This window comes from Momordica charantia (assembly GCF_013281855.1).
Source record: "Momordica charantia cultivar OHB3-1 chromosome 2 unlocalized genomic scaffold, Mcharantia_2.0 BLBB01000002.1, whole genome shotgun sequence".
NCBI lineage: Eukaryota > Viridiplantae > Streptophyta > Magnoliopsida > Cucurbitales > Cucurbitaceae > Momordica > Momordica charantia.
The window spans coordinates 6,610,822-6,621,903 of record NW_028275160.1 but is presented as its reverse complement, the minus strand read 5'-3'; the positions used below and the strand labels follow the sequence as shown (position 1 = coordinate 6,621,903).

The 11,082-nt window shown below is 33.1% G+C and overlaps 2 protein-coding genes across 2 annotated transcripts; one reads left to right on the top strand and one right to left on the bottom strand.

Annotated features, from left to right (window-relative positions):
- Window positions 1-495: 495 nt before the first annotated feature.
- LOC111015536 (small ribosomal subunit protein uS12) lies at window positions 496-2,418 on the top strand. Its single transcript, XM_022290600.2, has 4 exons — window positions 496-655; window positions 1,627-1,782; window positions 1,872-1,998; window positions 2,104-2,418. Exons 1-4 carry the CDS (start codon window positions 651-653, stop codon window positions 2,242-2,244), a joined length of 429 nt encoding a protein of 142 aa, XP_022146292.1. The 5' UTR covers window positions 496-650; the 3' UTR covers window positions 2,245-2,418.
- A 3,586-nt stretch (window positions 2,419-6,004) lies between these two features.
- On the bottom strand, window positions 6,005-7,429 carry LOC111015391 (dof zinc finger protein DOF3.2). The gene is made up of 2 exons (XM_022290405.2): window positions 7,048-7,429; window positions 6,005-6,911 (listed from the first exon to the last, which is right to left on the bottom strand). The coding sequence occupies exons 1-2, from the start codon at window positions 7,072-7,074 to the stop codon at window positions 6,153-6,155; spliced, it is 786 nt and encodes a 261-aa protein (XP_022146097.1). The 5' UTR covers window positions 7,075-7,429; the 3' UTR covers window positions 6,005-6,152.
- Window positions 7,430-11,082: the final 3,653 nt, after the last annotated feature.

Sequence of the window (11,082 nt, the reverse complement as noted above, 5' to 3'; positions counted from 1 at the left end):
CTGAAGTTGTAATTTCATCAAAATTTAGCTTAACATAAGTGGTTAAATTGATGACTTCTATTAATTGAGATGCATTATTATTAAACGAGTAGAGAGGCATTATTTTAAGCTAATTGAATGTGTATAGCAAAAGGTTTAAATGGAATGAATTCAAATCATGGTAATCATGGTAGGAGTTGGCAAAAAAAAAATATATTGTCCTTTTTTTTATTAAGAATTTTTTTTGCCTATTTGATTTTGCTATTGGGTTTTTCTTTATTTTTATATTTGATATTTTAGGCGATTTATGGGGTTAATTTTTGAATGATTTTTTTATTAAGTTCTAGGAACATTCAATTTCATTTATTATTTAAATTCAAATTTTAAAGATAAAAATCAAGTATCTCTAACAATTATATATTGCCGGAACAAGCGAGTAAATTACAACAAAAGAGGATTAAAAAAAAACAAGTTCGAAGAGGCGTTGCCGACGTGGCAAATTAGTAGCATTAGAGTGAGGATCGGGTTAGCAAAGAACCCTAACAGTATAAAAAGGGGCCAAGAAACCTAGGGTTTCATTCACAGACGTTGCGGCGGCGTCATCCAGAGCAGCTTCATCGGAACTCCGCTACCCTAATCTCGCAGTCGGAGATCATCTTCTCACCCTCACAATGGGGTAAGTTTTGTTTCGTCATTCTAGGTGGTTGCTCTTAATTGTTTATCTAGATGAACGTTCTGGGGAAGGAAGTGTTCTAAGTCGGGATTTTCATTGCTTTACTGGATCTTATCTATAGGAAGACTGATAAGTAAAATTTACTCCACGAACTGAAATGGTTATATTAGTTTCTCGAAGTTGATAGATATATTTAACTCCATGGCAATGGCGACGAAGGATGAATTGCGCTACCCAGTTGCCGTGCTCTCAATCCGAAGTAAATCTGTTGATATTGTCATTGGCTATTGCAAGTGACGCGACCTATTTCGTTTTTCACTGTATAATTGAGGCGTTGTTTGTTACAATCGTTCCTCGGTGTGGGAATAATATTCATTATAGCTGTCTAAGGTTTTTGGATGACAATGCCAGATTACTTGCTTTGTTTGGTTTGCAAAATGTTGAAAGTTTGGACATGCTAACGTATTTCTTTGTGCCCGGATAACAAGTTGGTGACTATGGTTTCAGTTTGATTTAACGAATTTGTGCAACAATAATTTGATTGCACTTGTTTTTTGACACAACAACATTTACAGTATTTGTCTGCCATCACACTGGAAAAATTGGCACAGGCGTTCTTAATTGTGTATATGTATTCTCTTAACTTACAGATAAGAAGAAATACGATTGATGTGAATCTATGTTTTGTTTAGTATTTGTCTGCCACCACACTGGAAAAATTGGCACAAGCATTATTAATGGTGTATATGTATTCTCCTAACCTACAGATAAGAAGAAATACGATTGATGTGAATCTATGTTTTGTTTAGAAGTCACATGTTTAAGTCTGCTATTTGTTTTATGTTAATTGCCTTCATCTAGAGGAAAAATTGACTAGACTTTTGGGGTATTGGGAAAAAGCTCCGTGATTCTATGTTTTTGCTGCACATCGGCAGTTGTATCCTCTTTGTTAAAGCAGTAGTAATATCTTACAGGAAGACACGTGGAATGGGAGCTGGTCGCAAGTTGAAGTCCCACCGTAGAAGGCAAAGGTGGGCTGACAAAGCATACAAGAAATCCCATCTTGGAAACGAGTGGAAGAAGCCATTTGCTGGATCGTCACATGCAAAAGGCATCGTCCTAGAAAAGATGTAAGATGATTTTAGTAGTGCATTTTTTAGGCTTATTAGCTAAAACTAATTTTAAGTTTTAACAAGTAATTCTCTGGTGTAACGTGCAGTGGTATTGAGGCTAAGCAGCCTAACTCTGCTATTAGGAAGTGTGCTAGAGTTCAACTTATTAAGAACGGGAAGAAGATCGCGGCCTTTGTCCCAAATGATGGTTGTTTGAACTACATTGAAGAGAATGTAAGTATTTGCGGGAGTGGGTTGCGACCACTGAGATTTTGGCTACTATTACCTGCTCTCTGTTATTTGTTCAACTTTTGCAATAATATTCATGGTCGTGTACAGGACGAGGTTCTCATTGCTGGATTTGGCCGAAAAGGACATGCTGTTGGTGATATTCCCGGAGTCAGATTTAAGGTGGTGAAGGTGTCAGGTGTATCTCTTCTGGCTCTCTTTAAGGAAAAGAAGGAGAAGCCAAGGTCTTAAGCTTCTCGGTTTTTCAAGATAGATTTTGTCTTCATTTCTTCGTTTCTTGCAATATGCAATTAATTAGATTACTCGGTTGTCTGATATATACTCTTGCGCTGCAATCCTGTTGTTGAGATGTCGCGATTCAAACATAATTTTATTTGCAATCAGAACAGATTCTGTTATGATTAATTTGAGTGGGACACCGCCCCTTCTCTTCCCCCATCAAAATGCCAGGAAGTTTGGTCTTGAAATGATTCTGCTTTATTGCAGTGAATGTGAATGTCCAGCTTTTTTTTCACTTCCATGTTCAATTCTGGGAGAATGATGGATCTTAAAAACTATGCTGTTGATCCTTTCTTTAGTTCCATGAGTTGGATTACTTGGGGGCTGCATTGTGGATGCCCAAGTAATTTTTACAGGCTTGGATTCCACTTGTTTTCTTGATCCACGAGGTACACAAACATTATTCTCTCTCCAAATATGATTCATTTTAATCATATTGGTGTAAGAGTTTGATTTCCTCATTCAGCATGGTTTAAATTCTGAAACCATCCCTTTCAAGATCTCCATTCTTAGTGCATTATTAATCAAGTGCTTCTACAGGAAACACTATACAGTTGGAACATGAAAGCACCTCAGAAATTGGAAATTATGTTTCTTGAAAGCTGTGATATGGGTAGCTGTATTATTTATGCAGATTGGCCCCAAAAAGTAAGGATGCCCAATTAGGTTCTGTGAGATGGGACGTTCTTTTGTTAGGAACAAGGTGAATTGTCAACATCATGTTTGCTTAAAACGCAGCAAGGAGATGAGTTTTGGTTTGCAAAAACAGAATCCAAAGAAAGCAGGAGCCTCAAGAGAGAGAACTCGATTTTGGTATCAATCATATAAATTCAAATCCCAAGATCTTCCTCTTTTGACTGACTGGCCCCTTCTCTAATGACCCAACCAATTTGGTTTTAGCCCTTTTTTCGCCCATTCTTCCATGGACAAGAAGTTTGGTTGCCAACCCTACTCATTTAGGAATTAGGATGAAGAAAATTGAAGGGTTAATTTAGAGCAATTTTGAATTATATTTTTCTTTTTAATAATTAAAAATCAGTAATAGTATGTTTAAGTGACTGTTTTCTTTAAAAGTTATCTTCTCAAAGTTTTTTCCCTTTTTAATCTTAGAAGTTATTTCATGAAAATTGATTCCGAATGCAAAAGATCAACTTTTTTAAGTCACCCAAAAGAGCTCCTAAAAATAGTCTTTAAGGATAAATAATTTCTTAAATACTAAAGATGTTTTCTTAAATAATTTCCGAATGCTCCTAAATTTTACTTTTAACCTCTTATTTTCGGAGGTTTTTTTTTAAGGTTAAAATACAATATTGCTTTGATTTATTTTGGTTTTTAAAATGTCTATTTTGTTCCTATAATTCTAATTTTGATTCATTTTTAGTCCATGCGCTTTTTAAAAGGTGACTATTTTGGTTTATGTTTACAAAATTTCAACACAAATTCTATATACAACGAAAACCGTTTAATATAAAATTTAGGTATATGAAGACAATGTTTTGTTGAAATTATTGATAGAAAGTCGGGATTAAAATGATTATTTTTCTAAAAGAAAAATATTTTAAAAATATAGGGATCAAAAAAATATTCACCATAGCAAAAAGCTTATCCTCTGTTTCAAGTATTTCTTTTAAAGGATGTATCAGTCTATTGATTCAAATTTAGTATTTAATTTTAATACATATTTTGGTTAATAAATTTTGCACTTATTTTATTAGGTCCTAAACTTTTAAAGTCTTACCTTTGCTTCCTTTTACTTTCAAAGTCCATAACTTTGAACTAGTACTTATTACTTATTAGTTACTTGTTGATTTTTCATTAATGATTTATAAATTATAAACTCTGTTCTGACGATTTTAAAAGTTTTGTTTTAATTTTTATAACATGCTCAATTTTTATAATTGGTGTTTGATCACAAAAATGATCAAGTATTGTAAAACTCATATATAAATGAGGTCGAGGAATGAATGAACTTTTATGAAGAGAGTAAAAATTTCTGATACTCAAATTAGTCTTGATCCGATCTATTACTCAAGAGATAATAGTTTCGCATACCTAAAAATGAGACAAGATTCCCTATTCATAGAGGTTGAACTTCTGACAACGGTCGAAGAACAGTTAGGACTATCTCTATAAATCATAGCATCTTGTTGGAGAAATTGGTTGTTGATTTGTGACAACCAACATAAAAAAACATCAGCTCGTCCCTTACGAGGGAGAGCTACTGGGATCTTCTTTGGTCGGTTCAACTTTTGAGAAGGGTAAAACTATCAACAAAGTTTACATCGGGTCGACCTTTAAGAAGGTCCAAACAACTTATCATGCTACTTAAACTTCGAGCGATTGGCAGGTTTGACATAATAATGAGTTAGTATTAGTTTATTGTAGTATACTAGAATTTTAGAGTAAAAGAAATATGTGCACATGAGTAATTTCTTTTAGTAGGTGAAATATAACGATATATGGATGATTTTTAAAGTTTAACTTAAGAACAAAATCGAACCATTTAAAATTAGAAGAACGAAATGCAAACTTACCAAAAAATAAAAAAAATTATAGAGAACAAATCTTCTATAAAGTATAAACTGCTATTATTTAGTTGAAGAAACGAGGCGCGGAAACCGATTTCTTGTAGCGGGCCATTCAAATTAGTTTTTTAATCTGATACAAATCTCGAAAACTTTTGTCATTTTTTTAGCGATAATATAGGGCTGGATAGTCTCTGCAGATCTTTTCTCGGCTCAATCTGAATAGGTAAAAAGGCTTCAACCTCACTCGGAACTTGGAAGATTCCGTAATTTGTCCATGAACAGCTGCCGGCTGCTGCCTCTCTCCAATGGCGGCAACGGCTGTGTCGCTGTCCGCCGAAGATTTCTGTAAGTCATTGTTGTTGCACACAATATGTTTGAAAAAATGCCCCGACCAAACAAAAATCTAATTCATGCATGCGTAATTAATTTTCAAGCTGGACTGTTGACTATTCTCTCATGCCCAAATCTTCTCGCTTGGATTTGTCTGCGAACTTAGAGAAAAATCTACCCCGAAATCGGTGCTTCATTTTCTGAATTATTATAAAATAATTGTGCCCCTGCCCTGCCCCTTGCCTTGGTGGATTTAATTTAATAGTGGGGTTGGATTTGGGGGAATAATAGACATCAACTAGAAGGCAATCATGGCGGAATATCTTGAAAACAGCACTTATTAAGATGCAAAGTTCTGTAACAGCCACCCTTTTAGTACTTCCCAGTGTTCAGACTACTACGCAGACTATGAAATGTCATCTTCAGTCTGGATATAGTTTCAAGGCATTTGAATCATTGGCTTTTTCTCCCGTCTTAACTTAATTTCTATTGGGTTCGAGCTTAATGGTTTGATTCTGGTTAGATTCATGCTGTTAGGACTTAGGAGGGTTTTGTTATGCCCTCCATGAGAGCTTAGAAATGAGATTGTTATATATGGAAGTTTGCAGTATAGCTTGAAATGACTGTTTAGATTAGAATTGTACAAAAATCAGATTTTAAAACCAATCTCATACCTGTTCTCTGTCTTTTTTAGTGGTGTAAAACGTTTTTTTCCCTCTTAATGTATGTAACCAACCCATGGGCTCTGTGAAACTGTTTTAGTTGGAAAATAATAGAAAATTATAAAACTCTTCTTGATTTGTTAGGTAATCAAGATCTTGAAAAATTCACCTTAGAATGAGCAGATAAACAAGTGAAAAAAGAGCTTATCCAAGTTTGACTTTGCCTTCTCTAACCAGAACACTGATAGCGCTAGATCATAGGTTTGGTATGATCGAAAGATTACAGGTAATTCAAGTACTTTGTTTAGTTACTCTGTCAAAACAAAGCCACTCCAAGGCCTTACATTAGAGGGCTGTTGAGAAGCCCATGCCAGGATGAAGCAATTCCATTTCCATTGAAATTCCAGCTCTCTCTCCCTGAATCAAGATCACCCATGTAATTCCCATCTCCATTGTTGAACTGCCATGGGAAACCCCACAAAACCATATTCTGATCTCCATTGCTAACCAACTCTTGCTTCATTGCTGTAGATGCAGGACCGCTGCTGTTATAATGTTCAAAATTACTCAATCCACCATTTTCAACCTCCCCTGAGCTCCCACTTCCATACCCACAGTACATATTATGAAAGTTGTTGTGGGTATCAAAAAGACCCATCTGCCCATTTGATTGATTTTGGAGCTTAGCAAATGCCAGACTTAAGTCAGTGGTTTCAAAGGCCAAAGATGGAAGATGGGGATCAGTAAGCATCAGATGGCTAGAATTAGCACTTGGAGGTTGATCATGTGATCTCTTTGAAGAAGGAGATGAAGAAGATGAAGTAGAAGGTGATGGTCTTTTGTTCTTCCTGCAGCCCCCACCCACAGGAACATTTCTTAGAGTGCCTCCTTTGGTCCAATACCTTCTACAGGACTTGCAGAAGTATCTTGGCTGGGAGAGGCTGTAGTTGTTGTAGTAGCAGAACTTGGTGTTGGTTGAATCACACCTTGGGCATCTCAGAGCTTGCTCTGGCTGTGGCCTCATTGGCTTTCTGTTCTCTTGCTGTACTTTTGGACATGAAATGGCCAGCATATTCTCCAGTGGTTGGGCTTGAGCTTCCTGAAGGCAAATTAAACAAAATTATCAGGTAATTAGAAGAAGGGACATCTTGAGAAACAACTAATTGACTCAAAAGACATGTACTGAAAAAATTAATGTGATTGAAACATTAGGAGAAGCTGTCTCATATCCTTACATGGTGTTGTCCACTTGAATGATCCATTCATAAAATCAGCAGAATGGATGAATGAGTTGAAGAAGACAGAGACTTGTCTTTGCTACACACAGATAGAGAGAAGAGAGAGAGAGAGAGAGAGACTTGTCTTTGCTATAGGGAGAGAAAGAGAGAGGGATTTGTAATGGATGGTGTAAAAGCAGGGGGATATATAGAGTTGTGGAAGCTCTAGGGAATACCCAACCCAACACAACATAGGGAATACAGAGAGAGAGAGGAGAGGAGAGGAGAGAGAGAGAGATTTGGATTTCTTAGTTAGGAGGAAAAGCTTTGTTTTTTCCCTCTCTATTGTCAAAGTGATTGAGTATTGAAATTTCTGGTACTGCGAGAATATGTATATCTTAGTGTTTATAACAGCTTAATTAGAGCATGAATAAATAGAATATGATATTCTCGTAGTATCGACCAACCTGATCTCATCATTACTGTCTCGATATGAGTTCTTCTGGTCTGCAAACGGTTTGAAATGAGGCGAAAGGCACAGGAACCCAGAATTGTCTTTAAATGGGGCCCTCCTCCTGTGGCGTGGAATGCAACTATTTAGTGGACCCTATACGGCTCCATTAAACACCGGCAATTCATCGCCAAAACCTCTGCGACCCTTAACTGGTCCATTAGCCACCAAACCCCAAGTGCCCTCCCTCGTCCTTTTCCCACCCCCCAAAAATATAATATCACCCACAAAGATTACATATAATATAATATAATATATGTATATTGTATATCCTAGGTAGGACTAGAAAGAATTTTCTTTTTCTTCTTTTTAGATAAGGAATGAAACAATAACAAATGTGATGATAAAGGAATGAACCTCTGGTCTCTAGAGTGCTGAGCTAAGTTGCTATGGGAAAGGAAATATTGATATCACTTAGATACATGGATGAATATCTCAATAATAGTTAGGCATTTGTTTAAACTAGTATGATTATAGGTTATTTAGGTCGAAATTATTGTTTTAGATCTCGATAATCATTTTATTTTTAATTTACTGTTTCTGAAAATTAAGCTTGTAAACATTACTTTCGACCATGTATTTTTTTGTTTTGCTGTCTACTTTTTAAAAATATTTTTAAAATTTAAGCCAAATTTGGACAAATAAAAAACAGTGAGATTTGACTAAGGATTTAAACGTACTTTCGAGAAAAGTGTAAACATACCAAATAAATGATAACCAAACAAACATAATTTTGAAAACTAAAAACGAAATGGTTATCAAAGTAGACTTTATTAACTTTGTTTGGAGTTTGGAAGATGAAATCACTATTCTTTTTGTATATATTAAAAAAATGTAATATAAAAAAAATGAAAGATTACCCAAACGGGTCCGAAATCTATACGGTGAATGAATACCTACGAAACAAATTAAACTTTTCTCAATTATTCTAATACTCAACATTAAATAATGTCATCTCATATTTTAATTATTTGATGTACAAAATAATAATTAAAAAAAAGACCAAATCAATCTTTAAAAAAAAATAAATAAATCAAAGCGGTAATTGACACATTATTTGCAATAGGTCGTGTTCGAGGAACAACCGAAGACAAACAAATTAATTTTCAAAATGGGAATCACTCAATTTTTATTATACTAGAGAATAATTAAATAAATGACTCATAATGATGGATTCTCGACAAATTAATAATTATGGTATTAATAGGGAGAAATAGAATATAGTGAATTAAATTGAGAATGAAATGATATTTATGATTGGTGGTTTTTATGTAATATGATGAGTGGAATTGAGGTAATCATGATGGGTTTGGGCCATGCAGTGACACTGACAGGTGATCTTATCATCCCCTTCCCCTTCCCCTTCCCCTTCCCCTTCCCCTTCCCCTTTCCCTTCCCTCACTCATTCACCTCATCATTCATTGCCTTAATTTCCTCATTTATCCATTTCCATCATCACATTTTTTTGTATAGTTTAAATTAAATTACATTCTTACAGTATTCAATGATGTTGATGCAATTCATAATATTTCTTTTTTTTTCCTTCCCCTACCCATGCTATCATCGCATTACCATTTACAACTAAATCTATTTTAGGTTTGTAATTATTTCTATCTCACTCAACATAGATAAATAATTTTGAAGGTAACCTTTGTTTTATTTGGTATGTGGAGGTGAATTAAACACATATAATTTTGTTTATTATAAGATGTCGCTTTTCTAATGTAGGGTTAATTTATCAAAATAATTTGTCTCCTTTATTTTCATTTAATTTTCCTGTTTTTTTTTTTGCCAAAGCCAACATTGGTCAGTTGTAATTGGCGTATACTTTCAACAAGAGGTTGTGAGTTCAAATCCTGCCCCCAACATGTTGTATATATATATAAAAAAAAACTTTCCTACTTTTAGAAAATAATTGATTTTTCAATAAATGAGAAACAAGTTTTGAGAATGTTACACGGACTTAAAGCATGACCACTCTCATTACATTTCATTAAATTCAGAAAATCAAATAATCAAATATTACCTTTCTTTAAAAAAAAAAAAAAATCAAATATTACCTTATTTGATTTAGACAAATTTATATGACTAAGATTAACAAAATTTTATAACACAACATTCCCATGCCATATAAAATTTGAAAAATAAAGGTTCTTATAAATTTTAAAATGGTAAACTAACCTAAAATAATAACAAAAGTTATTATTTATTCAGTCTAATTATCAATTTTATAATCACTAGATATGTTTTTTAATCATACATCTAACATATAGTAGAAGTGACAGGCGCTTTCAATTATTTATAAAAAGAGGGTGAAAATGGTCCACCACTTACCGATTTGCACCATTAAAAAAATGTAAAATATATAAAAAAAAAAAATTAGTAATTTTTGTTTTTTATTTGACAAAGGGTCTTCGGTTTGCTTACATTGTCTGTCTTTTATGAGATTGCTATTTCAATATCGTACAAAGATTGCTACTTGGCATTCCATCATTAAATTATTTTTAAAGAATAAAAAAAAAAGATTGCTACTGACATGAAATTCTTTGGTTTTTCCAAATAATCCAAACAATAAAAATATTTATACATTTTTATATTTTTATGTAATCTTTATCCACTAAATATGTCGTCTTATAAATTTTTATTTTCCATTATAATCATGAATATAATGACAAATTTATGGATGTTGGAGAGTAATTTTTCTTTGGATTCTAGAAGGGGAGTCTTTTTTCCCCCAAATTATTTAAACCATCTGACATATTTAATTGTGCTATTTACAAAATAATTGAAAAAAATATATATCTCTTTCTTCATATAACGCTTTTAAAAGGTTGAGATTTACTCTTAGTTTGTTTAATAGCGTTTCTATTTTTGTTTCTTATTCCCTCTTTGTTATTAAATAAAAAACTTAATTATGTTGTTTCCGAAATTTATATTTAATTTTAAAAATGTTTCTTGATAAACAAAAACAATTTTAAAAATTTTGTGTTTCTCAAAAATTAAAAACGAAAAATAAGAAAATAATAAACGAAAATATTCCAACGGATCTATAATTCCTATTTCTTAAATATATATACACACAAACACAAGGTACAATATATGCAAATTTTATTATTAAACGAAAATACATCTTCAATTCTCCATTAAGCCAATGACGTAAGCCAATCTCTTCCTATTTTTGGCCAAACAGTTCTTTTTGTCACACATCAAGCTATTTTTTATTAGACAAAAAAAGATGCTAGAATCTTACGTAAGCTTGTAAATTTTTAAATAACCAAAAAGTTTAAAACAAACATTGAAAAATAAAACAACTTAAGTGACATAATTATACCTAAACCTATAGAACAAAATAATCAAAAACTCAAAAAAAAAATTGAAGAATTGAATCTTTAGAGCGTTGGAGGAGAATTGAATTATAGAATCTTTCAATACTTCTAAAATTTGCTACCCTTTCAAAATTTAATTTTAAGATCGGGGTAAAAAATGAAATATATTAAATACTTTCAAGAACTTATATTCATTTCTAGATCATGTCCCAATAT

What these genes read in the sequence shown, in the direction of transcription:
- LOC111015536 (XM_022290600.2), top strand. An exon ending in GGCATCGTCCTAGAAAAGAT is followed by an intron (nt 1,783 to 1,871) that starts GTAAGATGATTT and finishes TGTAACGTGCAG; the next exon opens with TGGTATTGAGGCTAAGCAGC. An exon ending in TGAACTACATTGAAGAGAAT is followed by an intron (nt 1,999 to 2,103) that starts GTAAGTATTTGC and finishes GGTCGTGTACAG; the next exon opens with GACGAGGTTCTCATTGCTGG.
- LOC111015391 (XM_022290405.2), bottom strand. Translation starts at nt 7,074, where the DNA reads ATGGATCATTCAAGTGGACAACACCAT. An exon ending in ATTCAAGTGGACAACACCAT is followed by an intron (nt 6,912 to 7,047) that starts GTAAGGATATGA and finishes ATTTGCCTTCAG; the next exon opens with GAAGCTCAAGCCCAACCACT.